Consider the following 25,992-nt stretch of genomic DNA (forward strand, 5'->3'; position numbering starts at 1 on the left):
TAAAATATGTGTGTGTAGTTGCTCTCATGAGAGAGATTGTTAGGCAGTCTCTGTGGGGACAAGGCACAAGACATTCTTGCTTTCATGTTAGCAGGTTGTATTAAATTGTGCTTGATGAGAACAGATTGATACTTTGATTAACTACATTGCTTTACAGTTTGTGGTGACTCGTTCTCTGTTAGGCTTTTAAGCAGATACATTTATCAGTGTAAAACATATCTTGTCCCACCTACACATGGAAGGCTTAGCATCTCTGCAAATACTGCGTGGAAAAGCTGGATTGAGGAAAGCTGCCTAAATGTGAAATGCTTGCTTGAGGTGGACAAAAGACAGGACAAATTGGGACTGCAGCACTGAAACATCAAAGGACAAATGAAGAAGGAAGATAATTGTTCATGTCGTTTAAATGGTTCCTCTAGTAATCTTCAGTTTTCTTTCTAGTAGATCTTCTGAAGGATAGTAGGACTTAATGAAAATGAGGATTCCTTGATGCAGTGACTTTTAACCACTGACAATTTCTCAGTTGCCTACGACAGACCACCTGCTCTCCAGTAAGCAACCTGTAAGCCTTCGGCACCCTTGTGGTGATTGTATAGGATCATTAAGGCTGGTGATATAGCTGTTCTTCACAGGCTTTGCTTTTGCAGCAAAACTTTGCCACAAGCAGTATGAATCCTTTTTTTTGAAAGGATTGATGTCTTCCTTTGAAACAGTATTGTTAATAAGATTTAAACCCTCTCCCTGATCATAGTCCCTAAAGAAAATCCAACAAATTCATGCAGAAGGCTTTCTTTTCAATCAGAAGTAAACAAATCCTGAACAAGGTCCCTTTTAAGTTGAAGCTAAGTTGAGGCATGCTTAAATTTGCCACTCATTTTTCTCCTACCTTCCCTCACCCACTTATCAGAGACTTGCATAGCTAAGAGCAAGACCACATAATTTCCCTCTGCTTCTTTGAAGTGGTGTAATTTCAAGCCCCTTTATGCTACACTGATCCATGAAAAAGTTTTGATATAAGCTGTTTCTTTCACGGCCGTCGAGGTTTCTCTGTTGCCTCTTGTGTACCTGAACTGACAGGGCGGAAAGCTTTGGGTGTGTAGTATCTGACAACAGAGGTTCATTTGTGTTTGCAAATTGTTGAGCATGGCATCTTAATGTCTCAACAGAAGACAACCTTGATAAATTGCACAGCCTTGCAGCATGTTTTATGCCTTCTTTACTGTATTACTATAATACATTACTGTATTACTGTATTAGGCTGTGTATCTTTTGTCTTTGTTATACATTGCCTGGGAAATCCCAATCCTGCCAACTTCTGTTCTGGTTTAGGTTTTTTTTTTAATTCAAAAGTGAAACTTTTGAGAAGAGACACTCCAGTGTGAGAAGACTCCACAAGGGATTCTCTGCTAGGCTGTTCTTCCAGTGTACTTCACAGTAAAATAAGTACTTCTTTTGATTGGGGTGTTCAGCCCTGTAATCAGCTGTGTAAAAAGAGCTGATGGTTTCTAGGCTTCTGAAGGAAAACTGAATGCAGATATCCTCCCGTGAGTCCAATGACTGGGTCTCATCTCATCTAAAGCTACCCCATGCAGTTCTGGACTGCTGCTTTTCTTCACCTGGAAATAGGCTGAGTTGTACTAAGGCTTTCTGAAATAGCTCTAGAAGGCATATGTAAGTGGACTTGACCTTCTGATAGGGTTAACAACTGATAGATAAGATACGAAAGATTTACCTGCTAAGAAGGTTCTGTTACTGTATGGCAGAGTCAAAGTATTAAACTGAGTAGTGACTTTTGGAAGTAGAATTTTGAATGGACTGCATGAGAGGTATATTCACACTTGTCAGGTTATCAAATGATGGAGTAATAACTTCATCAGGATTTAGCAGAGACAAAAGGCTAAATTATTGTAAAATTTTAATAATGAACTGATTAAAATAATGGTTACTTTTGTTCTTAGTGGCCCCTGAGTTCACTTCTACTTTTTCCTCCATGAATTTGCGTTTTATTAATTAATTTACTTTGTCACCTTTGGACTCATTATGGTCGGGTTATTTGTCTTGTTTAATTGGAGTGAGATTTAATTCACAGGGAATGATGTGGTGTTACAGTTATTGTTCCACAATTAGTCTTGCAATAAAATCAAGAAAACCTAATCCAGTAACAAAATCTGCTTACAATGAATGTAGTCTGTCTGCTACTGCTGTAACTACAATATGCTGTTAGATTGAAATGTATCTTACAAGATAGTCTCTCTTCCAATTCAATTACCTTTTTTAAATAGGGATGCTGTTTTTAGGATCTACTCTGTGACCACTTAAGTTGTCAAAAGCTTTTTGAAACACTATTACAGAGTTTGAAGTCTTTGAAGCCTACACAGTCTATTAGTGTTTTGTATTAGTAAGGAAATCCCAGCATCCCAAGACGCTTTTGAAACTGGAAATATTTGCTTCCTTAGGGGAATTGATTTGAACTTAGAAATATTGTTGCACATTGCAGTCTGCAATGCTGTCTTGTTACTTTCAGATTAGAGATGATTAAAAAGCCATAGTTGGGCTGCTGTGAGGATAATGTCTGTGTTCTTCAACTGCTCTCAGATTTCTGATCCAATAGCTGGGCCAGAGGCAAGTGAACTAAGCCCTTGTCAACGTTTGCTGCAGGCAAGTTGTTTTCCACTAGTAATTTAAATTTGCCATTTTTATTCTTCATTTGATTCTCTGTATAGTCTGTTTATGATGGCTTTTGTGAAGTAGGAGTAAACATTGAGTGAAACATTAGAGATGTTATTGTTTGTCACCACAGGACAAATTATCTTTTTGGTGATTATTTCTTATTAAAGAGGTAAGCAGCTTTAATGTTGGGATTGTATGTATGTGCGGTATTCTGCTAGGTGCAGGTTTTAGTTATAGAACATAAATTCTGGAGATGAATTTGCTGTTTTACAGTTTGTTGGTCGCATACTCCTGAAGATCTTTACCAAGCAACGGGGTAGTGTTTGTGTCTGTATTAACAAACACAATCAGTGGACCAGGCAGGATTCATGAAACGTCACCTTGAGCGGACCTTCCTAAAAGGTTTCTGTGATTGGTAGCATAGACATTTCTAGAGTTGGCAACACTGAAAACCCTTGCTCTTCTGATCTAACTCTGACAAAGATGCAGTTTGAATCAAAATGTTTTTGGTGACTTGTGTATCTGAGAATTCACTGTGTTGCTATTTGAGTGTGCCCAAATTGGGACTTGGAAATAGCAAGAAGCTCTTAAGTATCTTGGATAAATAAGACCTTAGGGGTTGTTACACTGGAGGTGAGGGGGCACCTGCTTGTCTTGAAGGCATCTTTCACCGGGACTGTATCTGTTCTTTGTATGTGGTGGCTGGACTTAGAATATCCATGTGTGGGAAAAGATGTCCATTGTCCAAGCGCAGGCTGTAGCAGTAAGCTGTAGGCAGTAAGCTGTTAACAGGGGCAGGACTTGAATGTTCAGTGCCACAGTGATGGCTATAAATTCTTACACAAACATCAACTAAATAGCACTGTTGTGGAAAGTGAGCTTTCCTACTGGACACAGAAACATAACAGTGGCTCTGTCACTGGACCTCTTGGCATTTTGGTGTATTTTGAATGGGTGGCAAAGTATGTACCATTTTTAGTCACTTGAGGTCTTTTCCTAGCTGCAGAGAAGCAGGCAGTATTTCAGGAATCTGAACTCCAGTATGGAACTTCAACCCCAAGCAGTCTGTTTAGGGAGCTAAAAGATAGGGTAGGGCCTGTCTGGCAGTGAGGGAAAGAATCCTGTCTTGATGTTTGTGGAGTAGCATCTGAGGCTGGGATAGGAAAGATGCATGAAGAAAAGAAGAAAAAAGATGAAGAAGACAGAAAATTGCAAAGGCTAAGAAGGACAGAGGATTAAAACAGATTAGAGGAGAAGGGAGTGTAGTGGGTTAAATAGCTTTGGGTTGCCTGTGTGTGGTAACATCCTAGAGCTTTGCATGCATCTGGAGAGTCTTACATCACTGATTTTTATCAGAATTTGTAAAGAAAGCCATAGTCTCCCTTATTGTTGTTTATTATCTTAAGTACTGGAGGCTGATCTGAAGTTTCTGATTCTATGCTGCTAGCAGAATTTGTCATATGATAGGTATATGTGTATTATCAGTTTCTTTTATTTAAATTCTCAAACAATATGCAAAGGCTACATTGAAACAACCTCTAAGTTGTCAAGTGAAGGAACTCATAAATTCCAGAATGGATCTTGCCTCTGCTTTGTTAATTAAGTTCTCTTGTTGCACCTTCTGATACCATCTTTAATTACATGATCATATTAGTTTTTCCAAAGCTGCTTGCTTCGTGCGCAGGGCAGATCTGCTAAAATGGTGAATTAGGGCTGTAAAGTGAAGGACACTTTTGCCCAGAGGAGTCTGCTGGACTTCTACTGACACGGAAAGATTTCTGTTTGAAGGAGAGTGCTGTCAAAGAGGAAACTGGCAGGAAGTGGGCAGGTGATCTGAAGTATACATCAGTTAAATATTCCTTGGATTATTAGCTATGGTATTAGGCAAAGTGCTTAGAGCAGGCTTTTTCTAAATGGTGTGTAGGCATGCATCATGTTTTCCCAGTGTTTCTTGGTAGAAATGTTGAGCACGCAGAGCTGCAAGCACGTTGCCAAGAGTTGTGCATTAGAGCTATAGTGGTATCTGCTTAAGTCAGTAATAGTAAAAGTACCCAGATCCTGGCTGTCTCAAGTTGGGTTCTCAAATCTACTTGCTACTTTGATTATTTTGGTGTGTGGGTTGTGGATTTCTGTTTTTGTTTTGTTTTGCTTTGCTTTGTTTTTTCTGCGCAGGAAATCAGTAATGTAGAAATAGTACATTTCACTTTCACAGGACTGTTTAAGAAGTAGCAGTACTGGTAGGTGCCTTCAACTAAATGAGCACATGAAACAAGCTGTTGGGAAGGAGAATGCTTGGAAGTGTAAGGCCTGTATAAGCATGGAGGAGATAGGGGAGAAGTGTAGTCGGAGCAGGGGGACAAGGAGTATAGACTTTGATGATATTTTGTAAGTGATTCCCTCTATTTCTGGCATTGGCTGATTCTTGTGAGCTAATTCTTACTGGTTGTGCACAATCCTCTCCAGTGGATCTGGTTCCAAGTAGGTTATAATCTGGAGAGTAGTTTGTATGGAGTGCCACCTTCATTCTGGAAGTGGTGTTACCCAAACAGATAAAGTGTACAGGATTTATGCTGGTTATGCTGGTTTCTCCACACATGGAATGTGTTATCTGCAAAAAGGATGGGGTAGATTGTGTTAATTGTATTGTGTGAGAGTGCTTAGCAAATGCACAGGAAATGCATTGTAAGTGCTGAAAGAAGCAGGATTAGGATGGAGGGGGGAGGCTGATCATGCAATTGAATCTTGAACATATGAATATATGTGTATATATACACAGGGGAGTGCATAACCAGTTTTTGCTTTGCTTGCCTCAGAAATCTTAAAAGTTGTACCCTGTATTTTTTTAAACTCTTTTAAAATGGCAAAAGTTGCTGCTACTTTTGAGACAGGCTGGATGTTTTCTGTGGATGAAGTTTCAAGAATATAGACAGAGCACACATACAGGGAGCAGAAATGTCCACTACAGAGAAAAGATTTTCATCTTTAAGATATGCATAGAGAAATCCCTTCTATACTGGCAAAGAATTTCTGTATGGGATTTGGCAGCTTATGGTATAAAAAAATTCTGTTTGTTGTTGGGCGCTTTTGATTGGGCTTTTTTTGCTATGGTTCCAAACTGAAATAAATGCCTAGTCGGTTTGCAAAAAGGAGAATAAAAATGTAAACTTTATAAAAAGAAAAAATAAGGGGGGGTGGGGAGCAGGGGAGAGCTGTGTGGCTTAGGTACTGGTGTGTGAGGGAATAATATGTTGTCCTAAACCTATCAAAAATCTGCGAGATATCAATCTCTGTTTCATTTTAACTTTCCCCTGCAGGTCTGCAACTACTTTGATACTCAGATATCTAGGATATTAAATAATGGATGAAAAGAATGTTTCAATGTTTGATCCCATTCTCATAGTCTTTAATATGACATCTCAATTTATTTGTCTTTGGATACACAAAGGTTTTATCTTTTATGTTGTTTGGTTTTGCTTACTTTGACATTGATACAGATGCACCCTTCTACGTGAATATGGTAGATGTTTCCAACAGATGTTTCCAACTGTTTATGATATGGTTTCTGGCAGAACACTTCTAAGTACTTGTAATTATATCTATTACTGGGAATACTTTTTTAAAAAAATAGAGAAATAACCTGTACTTTTTTTTACCTATTCAGTCTATGCAGCATTAGTTACTAAGCAACTCTGAAGGGACATGGTCAGATGGCAAAAATGTCATCACGAGAAACTAAAAATGCAGTGACATGCACAAAATGTTTATTGCATAAGCTTCTGCTGTGCTTGTTTATTTAAGTAGCAATTTATTCTTATTTCAGTCACTGATCTCAAATGTTTGAGCATTATAAGGCATTATCATGAGCAAAGGTCTGAGAAGATGGTCCTATGTAACATGCTTTAACAAATTCTGTCCTCAAACTGAATTAAAAGAAGGAAAGTTTGTGTTTTCTATAAAGATGTTCTTTTTTGTTAGCTGCTATATTTTGATGTGCACTGGTATATGTGTGGGTTTTTTTGGTTTTGTTTTCTTTTTAACAGATTTCTGTGGGCATCAGAGCTCAGGACACAGTGTCAATCTCATCATGATTCTTCAACATCTGTAGCTCACCGGAGGATTTAAAAAAGAAATTCAGCATGGCCTAATTGTCTTGACCTTTGGAAATTTTATAATGTCCTCTGGAACAAGTATCAGCAGGAATAGGCAGGCTCCCAGCCTGCAGGGTGTTGACCCAGAAACATGCATGATAGTGTTTAGAACACACTGGGCACAGGTAATGTTAATTAGTTTTATTGATTGAAGTAAGCTGCATTAATACAAATTTGCTTCGTTCTTTCTTCTGGGATAATCCTGAGTTGCTCAGGAACAAATGTCTTTCATGCAGAATGTAGTAGATGACACTGAACTATTTTTAAAATGCAAAGATAATTGACCTTTCAAGGTAAGGTTAGCCTTTACTGATCGCACTTTGAACTCCATATTTGCATCTAAATGGGAAGTGGTAGGACATGGTAATATCTTATTGAAGGCCTAGGTCTTCTTACTGGCTCTGCTGTTGATTCATTGTGACTTGCACCCTGTTGCAAACTTCTGTGCTTCCTTTCCTTGTGCTGGGTAAGTCTTGCCTATCCTTAGTAAAGTAAATTAGATGCACAGTGCAAAGCTGTATGCACTCTTGTTTATTATGGATAGATGTAGATTATACACTTCAGCATATTCTAAAAATTGTTTGCATGTCATCAGGATTGTAATTGCTTTTAGGCAAAGGGGTGTTTTGCTCTGAGCACCATAGTATAAGGTCTTACTTGCTGCAGTAATATGAATAACAATTTAGATAAAATTTTTTTCTGTGCTGTTGTTTTTGTTGTTCTTTGGCTGTCCCAAGAAACCAGCCAGACAAATGGTGGTGTTTCTGAGGTGTTTCCAGAGTCAGAGGAGCTGTTGTTCAAGAGTCACCTTTTCTCACCTAACTAGTGATGCTGTCATGTTAGGAGATCCACTGTTCCTTTACGGTTTTGTGGCAATTATCTTCCATAAAAAGTCTAAAGACAATGGGTTTTTTGCAGACAATGAGCTTTATTGTTTGCATGCACAACAGAATGTAATTCAGGGTTAGAAGTGCTGGGATGACTATCACTACTTTATTGAAAGTTGTAAGATTATGTGGGCATCAGTGGCCATTTGGTGTCATAAAAAGGTGCCAAGCAAAGAGCAGCACTATGGGCTGCTACTACAATTACAGCTGCAAATCATCCCATGATATTGATACTCCTGGGCACAGTTACTCTGGCTGGAGAGCAGGCCCTTTAATTTCAGTCCTCTGTGACAAACTTGTTTCAAACATCACTGAAATTCAATTTCTGAACACTTAAGGAAACCTGGTTTATCCCTATTTCAGAGAACCCTTGGTTTTCAGGAATAGGGTAAATGACAAATTTAGGTGCTTATTAAAAAAAAAGTGAACAAAAGCATTGCAATTTTGCCTTGTACATGCCAAATGTGAAACTTCCAGGTTTTGTCTGTCAAACTTTCTAAGTTTGAAAACATGAAAGACTTAATGCTTTTTGTGTTAAAGAATTGTGATTAATTTTTTTTCCTTGTAGTGATAAGTGCATGCTTTTTGTGATGCATTCAAGCGCATTAAAACTGATCTGCCTTTGTTTCTCTTTAGGTTCTGAAAATCTTAGAGAAGCATGATCCTTTGAAAAACACTCAGGCAAAGTATGGGGCAATCTCACCTGACGAGGCCAGCACTGTCCAGAATTATGTAGAGCACATGCTTTTCTTATTAATTGAGGAGCAAGCAAAGGATGCCTCAATGGGGCCTATTCTGGAGTTTGTGGTCTCAGAGAACATCATGGAGAAGCTTTTCCTTTGGAGCCTACGGCGAGAGTTCACCGATGAGACAAAAATTGAGCAGCTCAAAATGTATGAAATGCTTGTAACCCAGTCTCATCAGCCTTTGCTGCATCACAAGCCCATTTTGAAGCCTTTGATGATGTTGCTGAGTTCCTGCTCGGGAACAACCACTCCAACAGTGGAAACAGAGTTGGTTGTCCTCTTGAACCAGCTCTGCTCTATAATAGCCAAAGATCCCTCCATTTTAGAACTGTTTTTCCACACTAGTGAGGACCAAGGAGCTGCCAATTTCCTCATATTTTCCCTGCTGATCCCCTTCATCCATCGAGAAGGAACAGTAGGCCAACAGGCCCGGGATGCGCTGCTTTTCATAATGTCTCTGTCAGCAGAAAACAACCTTGTTGCAAACCACATAGCAGAAAACACCTATTTTTGCCCAGTAAGTTGTTCTATTTTGCAAGGTCTTAAGTGCCAAAGTAACTGTCTTTCTTGCATTCTTTCATCCTTTTCTGTCATTTTTGGTAAAGAAGTGTTGTAACACATTTGTTTCTGCTAACAGCTATTTCACAAATGCTAATGCTGTTTAAACCATCCCTAATGCCAGACACAGTCTTGCTTCTTGTTTCCATACCAGTGTCTTGTGCTTTTGGGCCAGTGCAAGTGATTTTGCAGTCACACAGTGAATTGGATCAGGAAACTGATGGAAGTTATTGCAGAACTTAGTGGGAGGGAAATCTGTTCTGTGTCACTGTGAGGCCCCTTTGAGATTCTGGGGCTGAAGGGAGTGAGAAAGGGGATTGAGGTGTCCTGAGGTGCTTGTTTCTGGTGGCAGCACAAGCTTAAGCTGGCTGTGCTTCCCACATGGACATCAGTTCAACAGTTCAAAAAACAAGTGTGAGAATAGCAAGAGTGTTATAGAAGTGTAATAATTACAATAAAATTACAATAATTACAATAAAAAGTGTAATGCAACATAAAAGGGAGATTTTTTCATCAAAAAATTGGATGTTTCTATGGCTGTCTCAGGCTGACTACCATCTTGCTATGTTGTTCTATATTACAAAACTTGGTAACACTGTTGCATTGTTACACCTGGCAAATTGATCTTGCTACATGAATAGAAAACCTTTACTTACCCTGCTCTTAAGTAAGTAATCTGATTTAGCTAGCAAAGCCGTCCTACTGCAGTTTTAAAGCTAAAGCAGACTGGAATAACAACACCTGCTTCTTCAGGCCTTATCACAGTCTCATATCTGCAATGGCTGTGTTCAAACCCAAATATCATTCGGTACAAAAGTTGCTCTTTTGGGTCAGTTTTTGGATGGATTCTTTTATATTCTGCATGGCTTGCAATTTAATTTAAAAATGCCAGAAAAATGAAGTGAAGGACAGTCTTACATAGCTACTAAAGCAGAGAGCTGTAGAAGAGAGAACTCTAGAATCCCTGCCACTGCTTGACAGCTGCTCCAGCCTTAGGTTTCCATTTATTCTGAGATTGCTTTGAGCAGTAGGGCAGGCTAGGTGAGACCTACAAATTCCAAAACAAAACTTATAAATGGTTTCTTTTGTCAGTTGTAAATATTGCATCAATTTGAGACTCCAGTTGACTTTGTTTAATAGATACTGCCAAAGAATATGATATTGATTCTCAAACTGTCCCCAAGACAGATACCATTACTGGATCCATGCTATAACTTCCATAATTACATTTTCCAATTCATTAAAAAATGGAAAAAAAAACCAGCTTTATTACACTGAAGATAAAAGCCAGCTTTCAACAGCAGGGAGCCATGATTGACAATCATTCCAATTAGGAAGGCTTGTTGTCAAAATGTGCTAAAATCTGACTTTTCTGAACAGTAATGAGGTTGGCCTAAGTCTATAATAAGACTTTAATGTAATGTCTTAGATTTAGCTTATTAGCACGATATCATTTTTTTTAATTTAAGTTGTGATGAGCTGAAAAACATTTTGTTCTGATGGAGGATTTTGTAGGTGTCAGTGACATTGCTGTGTATCACTGAAATCAGTGCAAATGTTGCCTCAGGTACTCTGCAAAACAGTTAGTGCAGTCCTGTGTTGATAGAAGAGACATTTGGGTGGCACTGTGTTGATGTTATCTCTGTTTCTGGGGGTAGGTTTGCATGGAGGGTTTTCTTTACCATGCCTTGTTGCATAATATAGGCATCCCCTGGGATGGGGTCTGGCCATAAATCTCTGCTGCTTTATGTACCCAGATCAGTGTTAGATCTGTGCCAAAGCGAACCTGAAGGTTTTCATGGTACTGTTATTTGATATAACTTTGGTTAAGAGCTTTTAAAAACCTGGATTGTCCATAGATTCACACTATTCAAAACTGTAGGTGCAAAAACTATAAAGAAGGAAGGAGGCAGGTTTCAGTGGGATACATCACTAACAAATGTTTTTAACATGGAATGTGTGAGCAAACTGTTGGGTAAAGTTTTCTGATTTTACACCAAATAATTAATCATGTTTTGATGTTTTGACCTGAAAGTTTTCTGGACATGATTGAAGATATTATCTATTCAGTATTATAAATATGAAAAAAAAACGTTTCCAAAGAATTTTGAGTAGGATAACCACTGAAAGTCCCTCACAAAACTTTGTAAATACCTTGCAGCTTAGGAAAGCAACTATTAAAGCAGGAGGAGGGACAGCTCTGCAGTGCCCTTGAAAAGTCGAGGCTGTATATAGAAAGACTATGGATGTGGGAGGAAAGAGAATTATTAAAAGGAAATAATTGTCCAGGTAGCAACTGACTATGCATTAACAACACATTATGATCACATAATGTGCCTGGGATTACAAATAGTGTAGTCAGTGTCTTCTGTGAGTCAAGAGAAAGTAAATAGATCAAGGAAACTGGTTTGTAGAGAGACTCATGACTCAATGGTGAGAAAGAAACTGCTGGAGATGCTTGTAAAAGTAGGGCATGTAGGGCTGAGATGACAAATGTTGGAAATATTTTAAAAGGACACTGCTTTGCATAAAACAAAAAACAGTCTTGCACATCTTTCAGGATGTGAATGCATTCATTTCCTTCCCTTCCAGATTATTTTTTTTATTAATGTTTCATTACTGATTAAAACTCTGTTCTGCTGGTAATTTCAAATGGTAACCCTATTTATACCATATTCTTCTGTGAACATTTTAAAATATTTTTTATCTGAAGAGATGAAATTGCTTCCACTGGCTTCTCTCTGTCTCAGTGCTTAAGAAACATAATTTTATCGAGCCATTTGTGTTGTGCTTCATAGCAAAAATAAGAGCTTCCTAAACCTTACAGGTTTTAGCAGCTACATCTATCACTTCTTACTTCAGTAAGTCTGAAAGACGAAAGAATTCACGACATTGACTGATTGTGCATTCACTGCTCCTTTTAGTGGAGAGCAGTATGTCTTGTTCAAGGTCAGCTTCTTGTGCTTAAGGGCTAATACCCATATGAAGGAGAAACGTGGATGGGACACAGCTTTGAGAATCAGATTGCATATCGAGAAGGTGCATTTGTGTTTATGAATAGCAATTAAATTTTAAGCCGACAATGGAAGATCAAGTGTGCGTTAATTAAAAGTTCATGAGACAAACGAATCTCAAATTCTCTCATTGTCTGAAGCCTGGGTTTGTGAGAGTAAATGCTTGTGTGGGTTATGTCTAGGTAGTTCTAGAAGAGCTTTTTTCTGAGCTCTTCTACTGTGAGAAAGAAAAAAACCCCAAAGAGATTCTGGTTACAGAAGAATGGGATTGTACAAATAATGCTTTGCTCAATGGTTTTAGCTTCTTAATGTATGTCCAGCTTTGTCCTTTATCTATCTGTGTATATAGAATTGTGTATATGCCACTGTACTAAAGCAGTGAGTTTCCACAGTATTCTTCCCTCCCCTTTAATATTTGGCTTCCTTACCTGTGACAGAATAAATCCATCTTCAAAATTATGTGAATTAGGAATAAAAAGTATTCAGAAAGGCGCCCTTTGTCTGACTGTATGGATTAACAGTTACAATTGCTTGTGCATGTGTATGATCAAAACCTGATCACCTTGTGTGAGCCCTTGGTCTTTGATCTGGACATTGTCAACTGTTTGTTTTCTAGTGTTTTCTACTGCACAAGAGCTGTGTTTCATCTGAGCTTTGACAGTCTAGCTCTGTAGATGTGAAGTAGCCGTTTGTAAGAGGAAATATTCTTAGAAGAGTCTGTTGAATGAAAATTAAAAAGATTTCCATCAGGCCAAATTGTAATGTTCCCATTAAAATGAGAATCATCTTAAAAAATTATCGTGAAGTTTTATGAAATCATCTCAGAAGGATAAGAGTCCTCAGTAATACTTAGAAAGTTTCCAGCTTCAAATAACTTTAATAATTAACAGCTGCATGTGAAAATACCATACTCCAGATGCATTCAGCAAAATTTAAAAACTCTTTTGGAAGTATGCTTTTTAAATTGTAACTAAAAATGCTCTCTTGTTGTTAAGTGATACATTCTATTTAAATCACCTGTGAGGCTTACTATTACTGGAAACATTGTTTAAATAATAACCCATTTCAGACTTTTTAATTTTTCGCTTCCCTCTTCCAAATAAATAAGAAAGGAAAAAGAGACATTCTGGACAGTTAAATTTAAGTGGATTCAGCTGACTTGAAGTGCCTGGCAGTCAAAGTCAACATGTATCTGTGATCTAAGTGGGGCTGAACTTCATTTTTGTTGATGGGGCACTTTCCCCCTCCATTTCTGATGTTTCACGTTTCTGAGTGAAATGACTTCATACACGTGTGAGCAGTAACATTTGAATCACCAACAAAAGACAAGCTGTAGATATATGGCACCGGTGGCTGTTTTTAAAAGGGACTGAAGGAAAGTGCAAAGTAAGTTTAGAAGAATTTAAAAAGAAATTATAACTTTGGATTAAAAAAAAAAAAAAAGACAAGACAACCTGATTTTCTCCATCACTTTCTCCTAAATACCAGATCTTGAAAGAAACATATTGTATGGAAGGCTCTTTAAAATATTTATGTCTTTCTGCCACAGGACTTTTTTGAAAGGAAATTAAATTAATCTTAACACTCTATTATGTTACTAAAACTAATAGGAGAAACCATTTATGGTACTGCCATTCAAGCAGATGGACAGGTGGAAAGTTAACTTATTTCCTCTTCTGTTTCTGAAATGCAGGTGCTGGCAACAGGACTAAGTGGCCTCTATTCATCTTTGCCTACAAAGCTGGAAGAAAAAGGAGAAGAGTGGCACTGTCTGATGAAAGATGACTGGCTTTTGTCACCAGCCCTTGTACAATTCATGAATTCCCTTGAATTTTGTAATGCTGTGATACAGGTAATTGAACTGAGTTAGCCTATTCTTTCGAAGTAGTGGTGAATTATATCTCCTGCAGAAGTTTGTTAGTTATAGAGTTTATTTACTTTTAATAATGGCATGAACTATTAGACTAAAACAACCTGCTTGTAAAATGAATGCCTTGTGCTGTCTCTCCTGGTTATAAGGATTAACTAATATACTTGTGGTTTTCAGGTGCTACATGTTTCAAATGAGAGCTTCATATTATCTTATGTAATGGGGAGGTTTTTCTGTTAAAAGAAAACCAAATGTTTATTGCATTTTAATACCGCTGTCGATTCTAGAAGTAAATTGAATGCCTTTACATGTGGGAAAATGTAGGGTTTATATCTGTGTTTGTTCAAGCTCTCATTATGGTGTGCAAAAGAAAATAGTGAAAATAGTCTGTTTTTCCTGTTGGTGAATACAACATAAAGAAAGCCTTCCAAGCAGAATTATTTAGGTCTTCTCCTAGAAATATAAATTCATTTTAGATTGGCCTGTTTCGAATCTATTTTGTTCTTCCAGGTTTTTTTTTTTTTCAGTGCTTTGCTCCCTTACTGTTTTTTCCAATTTAAATGTTAAATGAAATTTTTGTCTTTACATATTGTTTTTAAGGCTTGAATATTCTATAGAACCCAAATCCAGTATTTCATTAAAACATGATAAAAATTCTGCAGATACTGGGGATTTGTGTTATTTGAAGAAATATGCTGGATAGAATTGAAAATTTAGTCACATTTTCTTTTAAATAAAAGCTATGTTTCAATTCAGTGTGTGCAAAGTACAGTAAAGGAACTGATTGACTATTAAAGCATTGAACAAGCAAAAATAATAGTAGCTGTCATTGTTCAAATGCACTATACCAGATTTTTAGCATGCATGTTTAAACATGAAGAGGAGACAATATTCATTTTGGTGTCTAACCAGTTATTCTACAGATCTGCAGGAGATCATAATTGATACCTTTATTTTTAAAAAAATGATATAAAGGGCACTGCAGAGAAATGAAAGAATGAATTATTTTAAAACCCCCATTCAACTAGATGCAAAATGGTTAAGGATTTCAGCTGAAATGCAGAAAGAGCAGTTTCTGACTGCCGCTTGATTGTGTCTGTATAGTCTTCAGCTGACTTGAAAGCTCAGTTACTGTAGGAATTTTTGCTCTGTGCATGGACTGGTCTGTGTTGACCCAAAAACTTTGGCCAGAGATTAAAAAGGAACTGTGTAGCCAGGACTTCTTGCCATTTACTACTTTTTCCCTGGACCACAGCATAGGAGGGGCCACCCTTTTTCTTCCTCTTACCAAATTAAGGGTTACAAGTTAGAGGAAGTCTGGTAAGAATTGCAGGTGGGAGACTCTGTTTGAGGCCACGAGTAGGCTGTGACACTCCAGTCTCAGTGAACTTCAAACATAATATATTGGCTTTGAAAACTTCTGAATGGAATTCTATTTTGCTTTTATATACATGAATTGATATGTTTTCATTGCAAAGACAAAATGAATGCTTCATTATAAAAGTAAGTTTTTTGGCTCCTAGTAGCAGTTTGGGGTTTTTGTTTGGTTGGTTGTTTTTTTTTAAAGCTCTTAACCATCCCGTTGAGTGAATTATGCAGGTTTTGTTGTAATTTCTGTTTGTTTTACAGTGGCTGGGAGAAGGGCATGTGAACAGTATGTTCTTACCACGTAGCTAGAGTGCTTTGGTTTACCTACCCTTGAAATAAAGGAAAGCGGCTGCTCTGCTTTTCTTTAATGTAGGAGGACAAGTTAACAATGGCAAATCCACCTTCAAGTGACCCTGACAAGGTTGCAGGAGCTAAATGTAGAATTTCAGCTCTTGCTTTGATACATGGCTATACACACTTTTCTGTCCATCCATTCATCTTTGTCAGCATGCAGGAAGATTGAAAAGCCGTGTCTCGAAGTTTGGCAGACTTACTGTAATTAAACATGGTGTGTGTATTTCTCTGTAGAAGGAACAGTTGTTAAGAACCTGAATCATATCAAATGCTGGTGAGAAGGACAAACGAATGTGTCTTATTAAATGGGAAAGGTTTTTGGTAGTGAGTAATAGCATTCTGTGCCCTGTCTTGTTTTAAATCTCACTGGAACTGTTCTGTGTCTTTCTCTCCTCCGCCCTCTTAGGTGGCACATCCCTTGATACGTACCCAGCTTGTGAATTACATTTACAATGGATTTTTGGTGCCAGTAATGGCTCCTGCGCTCCATAAGGTCAGTGACGTATGCAAGCATGGCACAAAATAATAACGGGCAAAAGTATTACGGAAGATCTCTGTGTAAGGATACTATCAAATGTACTGTCAGACTTCCATGCAATTCAGTAAGTTTCTAGACTGATTTTCCATTTTTTCATTCTATATACTTTCTTAAGCAACATACAGGTATTTCTGAAACATTTAAAATTCTTAAGTGTAATGAAGAACCAAAATATTTGTGTTGTTCTAGACTCACTTATCATCAAAAAAGAAGTGACGTTTTAGACGTTTTATCATGGCAGGCATGTTTCCTTGAGCATTTTTTTCCTAAATGAATATTTTTCTAAAGGAAGATGCCCACAAGGAAAATGTTTAGTCAAGAAATATTAAGCTAGTCTTAGCAAAGGTGCTATCGTTTTGTACTTCCTTACCATATTTGGTAGAGCTATTTTCCTAAAGTAGAGTTTGGTATCAGTTTTATAATATATTAGTGTACAATTTATGTTACTTTGAATAAAAAAAATTCAATTTTTCTTGGAATTTTAGGGTGTATCCTTTGAAAAATATGTCACCAATGTTAGTGAATTATTTATTTACTTTTTTTTTTTTGTTAGGCTACAAGAAGCTACATTTCCAGCTGTTGCAGAATATGTCACTTATGTCAATTTCCCATCCCTGAAACAAGGCCAGGTTGGATGGGACTTTGAGCAACCTGGTGTAGTGGAAAGTGTCCCTGCCATTGGGAGGGGAGTTGGAAATAGATGGTCTTTAAGGTCCCTTCCAACCCAGGTCATTGTATGGTTCTGTGATCCTATGAATTAAAAGCCTTCATTGCCCTGTGAAAGAACACTTCTTTTGAGGAGAAAATGTAGGAACTGCTGAGGGTAAAAATTCACAAAAAACTTCCAGAAGAGAACTATTAAATTATGTTTGTAAGATCTCCTAATTTTCACTAAGCCTACCAAGCAGAAAACATTGCAGCTGTTCCATTTTCTGAGAGGACAGTGAAACACCATATCCTGCTTCCTTGTTCACAACTTGTTTCAGTAGCACACAAAATTGTTCATGGTAAATAGTCACCAAGAAAGTCATAAGCAGTGTAAAGTCTTTTTTTAATGATTTGGCAGACCTCAAACACTTGAGAATTGGGTGAGAGTTGAAGTAAAATTTGGCTGTGATCCAGATCAGGGCTGTAGTCTGTCCTGAGGTAGTTCACCTCCTTACCTGGCAGTAATTTTTTCTATTTCTGTATCTGGATTTAATCCCTTACCAAGACTGGGAATTAGAAGTGAAAAGCCTAACCAGTTTTAGGTCAAGGTTATGGACAAGGGAGATATTAGAATGGATTCTAGTCTTAGTGAGTACTATTTTATCTCTGAAGTATTCAAGACTAATCTTAGATTGTTTTGAATACTACCATGCCTCTGAAAGCCATTCTAATTGGTCAGTAAATCTGCTAACCTGATATTGGGTTGATTACTTCCCTGTTGATGTTACTTAATTTAAAGATTGCTGTTCTGATTCCTTTTTTCCTTTGATGAAAATTCTGTTTATATACTCTGAAATTGGGTGACGACATATTTCTCTTGAAAATGGGGATGTTAGCTGCTACCATAGGTGACTTTCAAAGCCTAGATCATTCTCAAACCCTCATATTCTGTTTGGTGCCTTGTTCTTCCAGTAATAAACCTTTCCTTGATTAGCATTAAAATTGGCTTCTTCCTCATTAAAAATTAACTTCTTGTGTATAAACTTCAAATGCTTTTACTGGAGAAGATGGATTGCACCATCTAGTGGATCTGATACAAGGCTCTCACATCTGTGAGACCAAAACTCCATAGCAAAAGGAATTACGTAAGTTGAGGCACATTTGTCCTCTTCAGTCTTTCTGTCCTGTACTGCATGTTAATTTAACGATAAATAAATATTTTACCTTCTTGCTTTTGGGACAGATGTCTGTGCACTCTGATAATTATGCTGCAACAGCTCTTTTATACATTAAAAAAATTTCTAGTTGCCATTGAAAACATTAATGCTATGTGGAGGAGTGGGCTTTGAAAACTGTATCTCCCATTTGAGGACTTAATGTAATTAACCTTGAGGTTAATAAAAAATTGGAAAGGGCCAAAATGAGAGGCCAGACATACAATGTTTTTAAAACAGAAGTTCTTTCATTTAACACAATAGTAAATGGATTTTGATTTTTTCTTTTAAACTCACTGAAGTAGGTTTGGTGTCATAAAGTCTACTTGTGGCTGAAGATTTTAGTTTTAATTCAGTCATTCAGTTTGGATTATTCTGATTCATTCTGGCTTGAGTTCAAATACAGTGTGTAATGGAGCATGGTATAAATATCTAATTAGGAAGACAGATCAGTGAAAGGTTAAGGGGTGGTAAGAAGAGATGATGATAATTACTGGTACATCTTCCTAAGGTGTTTCTATACATCTTATTTCTAGAATTTAACTGGTGTGGAACAGCTGCTTCTGATAATTCTTGGTGATAGGGAGGGAAACAAGGGAAGGAAGGAAAGAAGAAAGCGAGGAAGGATGGAAGTCAGTCTAGACCTCGTGGGGCATAAAGGTCTTAACATCCCATATTCAATCTGGCACTCATGCTTCAGTCTTAATGTAAAAATTGGAAGGGAGATGAGCTTCTGGCTCTGCTCTTGAATGGCTTGGGTAGGCAGACTACTACAAACCTGGTCTTTCTGTACTTTATTCTAGTTTTTCTTCAAGAAGTATGTTCTGAGGAAAAAAATTGCTCTGCAGTAAGACACAGACTCACATTAATTGTTTTTGCAAAGACAGTTCCTGTCAAGAATGGGATTGGACTAGGTATCTCCAGAAGTTCCTTCCAACCCTAGCGATTCTGTGATTGAATACTGTGACTTTTTAAATCGATTTTGTCACCAGCTCCCCATCCCCATTCAGCAGTGAGCATGCATTTTTCACGATCTTTCTTTTACTGTTGAAGCTCTTCTTCAGCTCCAGCTGGGCTTTGGCTTTCCTAATCCTTTCTCTGCATACTCAGGCACTTTTTCCATATTTCTCTTGGCTCACCTTCCTGTGCTCCTGTCTCTTCATGTTTCAGACTTTTTAGGAGTTCCTAATTCATCCACACAGACCTCTTATCTCCTTTCCTTGATTTCCTTTTCTTCTCCCAACTTAAAACATCTGACTATCAAACAAGTTTGACTTTTGGTAAAAGTAGCATAAAAATTTCAGTAAGTAGAATTTCATTAAAAATAGTTCAGAGTTTCAGTATGTGGCTCAAAACTTTGAGATATGCTTATGTGTGATCTTGAAATGTTTGTAACATTTATGGAACCATGTAGTAAGCTCTGCCTTTTTAAAATTTCTGCAGATTGTCTCCCTATAAATACTTACTATGTACACAGTTCACTGTATGAATGAAACAGTACAGGACTGTTGAGGATGGGGATGTGTTTCTATAAAAAAGTCAGGGGGTGGGGAGACCAATATATTTTTCTTGGTGTGATTTTTTTGGCTTTATCTTGGGAAACTAGTATGGAGTTGATAATAAGAGTTCTCTAGTTCAGGTTTTTTTCAGTTAAGGAAGTTTCAAATTGATTGGGCAAGCTAACTAGTTTGACATAACATGTTTTTCACAGTGAGCTCTGCAAAGGTTATTTATGTAGCAGATTAACTGTGATGTGCTTAAATCACCCAAACATTCTGAAGCTTATGACTCCCTAACTTCATTTCTCAAAGATAAGTATCCTAAATATAGCATGTTCTTGTAGCCTAATTTGTACCTTGTCTGTCCTAGTCTTGTCACTTTGTGTGGGTTATCCCACCTACACGCATAATGAGCAATTGACAAGTATGTTCCTATCTCCAAAGCTGCACATTGCTGAATGGGTAGTCAGAGCCCAGATTTGTATTATGTAGCTGGGGATATGCATTAACTGGCTGTGCTGGAGAGCCCTGCCTTGTCCTTTGTTTGTCTGGATGTTACTGTACTTTTTACAGAAGAGCTACCTCCCTTACTTCCGACATATGAGTTGCTTGAGACATAAAAAAAAAAGTGATTCAATGAAATTGTTTTTGGAGGGGGGAGGAAGGCATGTCTTTGTGCAAGGTCACAAATTCATTTGAAAACAGAGGGTGTAAGATGGTTTGTCTGTAAAGATACAGAACTAAAGAAAATGTTAATTTGGTAGGTTTTCTCTATTACTAAAATTTTTGCCCTAACCGTCTTTTATTCTTTCTGGTGTAAGTGTTTGGGATTTCGGAAAATTAAGACTATCTGACAGAAACTGTTCTTAAATTAAGACTGCTAACTTTTGATGGCACGTCAGTTACAACTTGAAATTATGCAGCTCTGTATATTCTTCCCTATATTTTGATACTTAGGAAGAAAATATTTGTGAGAAGGTATAACTCTGTTCAGAGAATGGTACCATTAAATTCTATGACATATTTCATTGGCTATTTCCTGCTGCACTTTCAAAACTAACATTGAGCTCTATCAATAAAATACAAGGTCTTCTGGGGCCAGATTATACACGAGTCTAAGTAATTGAATAAAGCTAATTTTCTCCTCAGTTGAAATCTAACTGAAATCCCAGAGTGAATCCAGAATAACCCTACAGAAGTCATTTTTACTGATTCTGCTAGAGGCTCTATTGCCTTATTTTGGTCTTTATATATTTGTTAGTAGACAGTGTTTATTTGCCTTATTCTTTTAGATGGCTACAGCAATTCTGTAGAAATAGAAGTGAAATCCTTTTCAGAAGGTCTTGAATATGTATATATTTTGCAGTCAAGCCCATGTACTAGATAATTAGGAGCCACACTTTGGTATTTGTAAATATTATGTTTTCTTTGATACAATTCAGATTGGTTATATATGTCCTTCCACTGTCAAGGCACGTGATTTCATTTTAGTTTGGCATTCAGAGAATTTGGTTGACAAAGGCAGCTATTCAGAACATCTTGAATGTTTATGTAATTTGTGGCACTTCAATTTATTGAAGAAAGCACTAAAATTTGACAAATTATATGATAAAAGCAAATTTTTAATGTCAGCATTTACTGCTCTACTACATGGCATTTAATTGCTAACTATGATCTAATTATTTTTTATACTTGGAAGGCTTGTTTCAGTCTGAATAGGCTTGGTTTAGTCTGAATAATGGAAAATTATACCATCATTTTAGTGTAAAACATTGCTTTTGGCCAAGTGAACAGAATTGCTCAGCAGAGGTGCTGGCATGTCCTGTCAAATAAGCTCTGTCAAATGGACCTCAAGTCAACTGCACACTAACCCATCCAAACAAAAGCCTCTGACATAGTGTGCTACTGTGATAATTCAATAATATTTGCTTGATGATTACACAGCTCAGCTAGGGGGAAATGACCTGTATATTATACTGTACAGATTAGAAGGAGCATCTTTATAAATATCCTACAAGACTGTCAGTTCCCATTTAGGATAATGCCATCCTTCACCTTACTGAAAAGTGTTTGGACAGCTGCTGTAAAAACGTGTAAACCAAGTGTCACTGGAAAACTTTGAATAGTCTTGTGCTTTGCAGAAGCCCATTAATAGCTACAAAATTTAATTTTACCAGCTGTGGTGTGGATATATGTAAAATGCCTTTCACCTCTTGCTTCAGACATAAAGTTCAATTGAATTTTAACCTGGTATAAACTGAGGCAGTTTATAAATGTAAGCTGAAGGAAGCTGAAACAGCTTGGGTTTTCTGGTTCCCCCAGTGGGCAAACGTCCTCTGTCCCTGGTCCTGCTTGTCCCTCTCTTTTGCCAGGACAGCTGTTCACACTTGAAACTAATTGAGGTTAAAACTCACCTTTACTTCTGGATAGTTTTAATCTGAATCAATTTCCTGATCCAGTTCATTGTGCACCAAAGTGAGGCATGAACCCTTCTGCCTGTATAAGCAGGGGGAAAGAAGTTGAAAATTAATAGAAGAGACTGGAAGTGGTCGGATTTTTTTTATCAGTGAGGTGAACTTATTCAGGTTAAAACTGCTTTTAGATGGATCTAGAGGATAAATTCAAATAAGAACATTTGTGGTCTTTTTGTGGGCGATATGAAGTCCTTGTAAGAAGGGATATGTGATGGAAAGGAGGAATCATGTAGGCAAATTCTTGTAAGTGGGCATGAAGCTGTAAATTAGAAAATATGTGATTCCCAAGAGAAAATGACCAGTAGTAAAGAATCCATGCAATTGGTCTAACACAGTGAGTGTAATATATTAAACTGAACTCACAATGACAGTAATTTCTAGCTCTTTGCTATTACTCGGCAGAGTAACTTGTGAAAGCTGAATCTCTTTACAGTGTTCTCCCTCACCATCTAATCACTCATCAGAGGAGGCAAGAAAAGATTTCCTAAAAATTATTACATAATTATAGAAGGGTATTACATGGCTAAAAGTGGCCTTCTCTTTTCAATAATCTCCAGTCAAGTATCTGTCTGGCTATGAAGACTCTCAGCTGGTCGTTTTCGTTGCAGTTTATGTCTCAAAAGAGATCTGTAACAGCTGATTTTGTATAGAAAAACACGTGGATGAGGCTTTTAAAATGGTATTTTTAGATAGAGATTTCATATGCATATTGAAAAAGAAATCCAGCAACTTTTAATTGTTACATTTTTGGATAGTCAAAAATGGTAGTGATCTGATTATTGCAATGGATGTGAATTTTTTTTTTTTTTAATTTATTTTTAATCCTATAATTTTATTTTAACAGCAGAGATAACTCTGGTCTCTGCCATTAGCAGAAAGGTTCTAACGCAAGGGATGCTACTGATGGGTTTCTATTTTTGCTGTTGGGGAAGTGGTGGATTTTAGTATTGCTGATATATCTTTATCAAAAAGGTATTATCATAACATAGCTTGAAATTTAATTACTTAACAAAGGGCTTTTCTAGAAAACTACCATGTCTTGATTTTATTAGTCTCCCTTTGTTTTGGTATTTTTCTTGACATCTGAATTAGCAAAGGTGAAGAATTTTTAAATTAAATATCAGATTTGTTTAAGTTTTGGCTTACTATTTATCATCTTTTCAAAAACGTTCAATTCTGAGGACTAGTAGCTGAAAGCTTACTTGGACAAATGATACTGTAATCAATGTTTACAATAACAGATTTTGTAAAACTGCCTCAGGATTTGACTGTAGTGGACATACTTGACATGGGTAGTACCTGTTTAGTTCTCTGGGAACGTTTGTTCTTTTGTTGTTTATCTGAGTACTGATTTGAATTTATTAGAAATGATTTCCCTCTTCCCCCAAATCTGTCTCATGAGACATTTGTTTAAGAAGAGACAGCCAGCAGGTAGTCTGTAAGAAGCTTAATAGCATGGCTTTGGTATCATAGAAAACAGAGATCTTCAATAATAACTGCACAAATTGAACCAGTCTCACTTTCAGCACTCCATGTTTTATGTATGATGCAGTCTGTAGAGAAGGTATGCAGAGTTAAAAGGATTTTTGCCTTTGGAAGGTTGCCTTTGGAACCTCATCTAACTGATTTCTCCAGCGTCCATCTCCAGTTAATTGCAAAAAGAGTCAGTTCTCCAGAGGTTCAATCAGAGCAGACTAATGTATCCCATAGAGTAAAAAGATTAGCTTTGTGGAGTTAAAATTGGCTTTCTTGAATACTTCTCTAGGTGCCTTGAATCTTCAGAAGTTATGCTCACCATCAGATGTGCTAAAAGGGAGAAGTAAACCCAGAATGCAAGGTGGCAAAATAAGATATAATTGTAAAAGCACAGACATCTGCTTGCCAGGTTAATCGATCTTTTTCCTAAGCTGCATACCTGGCATTTAAGTGCCCCAAAGCTATATTTTTGTTTGATTTGCCCTGGCAAGGAAGCAGAAGGTTGGTCTCCTTGCTGGTTTATAGGGACAAGTTGCACACAAAGGCACACTGAGAGAACACTAGAACTTCTAGAACACTATAGCATTGAAGGTGCTTGTGCAACTTTAACTTGCCTGCTTTGAGTGTTGCACAGTGACCCTGCAAAATAGATCCTAGCTTCATTTTTTGAGGAAATTTGAAGGAGTGTTGTGGATAAGGCAATGCATTTTCACTGAAAATTGAAAAAGATTCTGACAAATCCATTTAAATCTTGCAAAAGTTAGTCATCTTGTCTCTTTCTTGGAAAACGGTTACTCAGATGCACCAACTTTTTTCCCAAGAAGGAATAAAAATTAAGCATAATGTGATACCCTTCACAAAACCCCTCATTTCAAAAAAACTAAGATTTAACAAGATTATAAGTAACTTATAAGTAACTCCTTTGTGAACTGTTAGGGCTTCATTAATCATTGGTTGGTTCTTCTAGCTCTGCTTAGTGGTATCAATGAAGTGTTGGCTATTAAACATGATTTTGTTTTTGTCTAGTGCCCAAGCTGTTAGAAGCACTGAACATGCTCTCAAAACGTAACATTTCTTTTCTAAACTGCTCTCCAGCTGGCTTTCTTCTGCTGCTGCTCTTTGTTTCATTCATGATACGCACTTTGAAAAGCGTGTGGGTTTCTCTCACTGATAGAAATGTAGGATGAGTTGCCCAAAGAGTGTGGGTTTTAGAAAAGGGTCACTGCCCTTGTGAATCTGCTGGCTTTTCTTGCTTTCATGTACAGCTGCAGTATTTGATACAAGTACATTCTGTCAGCAAACTTTGGTGAAACTTGGAGCCAAGAATGTGCTTCCTTTACCCCATAAAGGATGAAGAAGTGACGTGAAGACAACGATGTATTACTTCTGTCTGGCCTTTCCTTGGCAGAGAGTTTAAACTTGTCCATGAACTATATGATGTCATAATGATGTCACATGATGGATTTCTTGGGCTTTGCTTTTTACCACTCACTGCTATAAAGAAAAAAAAAGGCAAAAAAGGGCAAGAAAAGCCAGCTCTTAGGACAACAGACACTAACTTTCACCAGAAAGCTATTCCTTTTTACACCATAAGTCCCCAAACCTATTGCAAGAAAAAAAATTTTTCTGATTGGAGCTGGGCTGCTTCTATTTCCTGATGAAAAATTTGACTGTTGCTACTTTGCTGGTGCTTTGTTTCTAACGCTAAAATGAGCTAGTATCCCACTGTATTAATGATGGTGTAGCTGAGTATTAGAATAAAGCTTCGGACTGAGAGTGATTCAATGACCTTAGCTTTAGAGCTTCTCTCTCCATAAGGTCTGCAGGCTGCATACCCCATTCCTATGTTCTGTGTAACCACCCAGAAGCAGCTTGTGATCTTAAATGCTTTAAAGAGAATGTTTGCATCATGACATTGCTGTGTACATGGCTAACATGCAGCATAATGGAACAGGGATTTTAATATTTACAGCATGTTACGTAAATGTTGCCCTTCTGAGTATTTTCTAAATCCTCTTAGGTCTTAAGTGACAGCATTGATTTTTTTTTTTTTTAATAAAATCAGTCTTTTCATTTATCCAGCTAAGTTTGGTAAACAAAAGATGTTTAATACTTCCTTTCATATAGACAGATTCTTGTATTTAAGGGTTTATCTTTGTGCACCTAAGCTTATTAGATTCCCGGGTAACTATTTAAAAAATGCTGACTTTGCAAGAGCAGTACATGGTGCAGAGGTGGGCTTTGGAATTTTTCTGTGCTTTGCCAGTGTATTCTGTGAATAGATAATCTCCAAGGGATTGCAATAAGCAGAGCAGCGTGGGTTATGGTATGCAAATGTCACACGGATCATGAATTCTATTTTGATCTACTAATAGTCAGTAGTGAAGATTCTGGGTTGGGCTTTCTGTGTGAATATATTTGTATATATACACTTTTTAAAAATGGAGTAAAATGAGAAATTGTGCTGTGGCAAATTAAAAAGAAGGAAAATTGTGACAAAATTCTGGACATCTATGGGAATTTTCTCT

General features: G+C 37.2%; 1 protein-coding gene across 6 annotated transcripts in view; it reads left to right on the forward strand.

Moving 5' to 3' along the window:
• The window catches only part of FHIP1A (FHF complex subunit HOOK interacting protein 1A), a 117,353-nt gene that overhangs the window by 39,753 nt on the left and 51,608 nt on the right, over positions 1 to 25,992 (forward strand). For all 6 annotated transcript variants that reach the window (XR_011150652.1, XM_069013477.1, XM_069013472.1 and 3 more), the window contains 4 exons: positions 6,711 to 6,943; positions 8,342 to 8,968; positions 13,717 to 13,875; positions 16,022 to 16,108. Coding sequence is in view for 5 of the 6 variants with exons in the window: in XM_069013477.1 (XP_068869578.1) it covers positions 6,842 to 6,943; positions 8,342 to 8,968; positions 13,717 to 13,875; positions 16,022 to 16,108 (975 nt within the window). In the remaining variant the exon portion in view is untranslated. The remainder of the gene's footprint in view (positions 1 to 6,710; positions 6,944 to 8,341; positions 8,969 to 13,716; positions 13,876 to 16,021; positions 16,109 to 25,992) is intronic.

Source organism: Aphelocoma coerulescens, chromosome 4 (genome assembly GCF_041296385.1).
Source record: "Aphelocoma coerulescens isolate FSJ_1873_10779 chromosome 4, UR_Acoe_1.0, whole genome shotgun sequence".
NCBI classification, from domain to species: domain Eukaryota; kingdom Metazoa; phylum Chordata; class Aves; order Passeriformes; family Corvidae; genus Aphelocoma; species Aphelocoma coerulescens.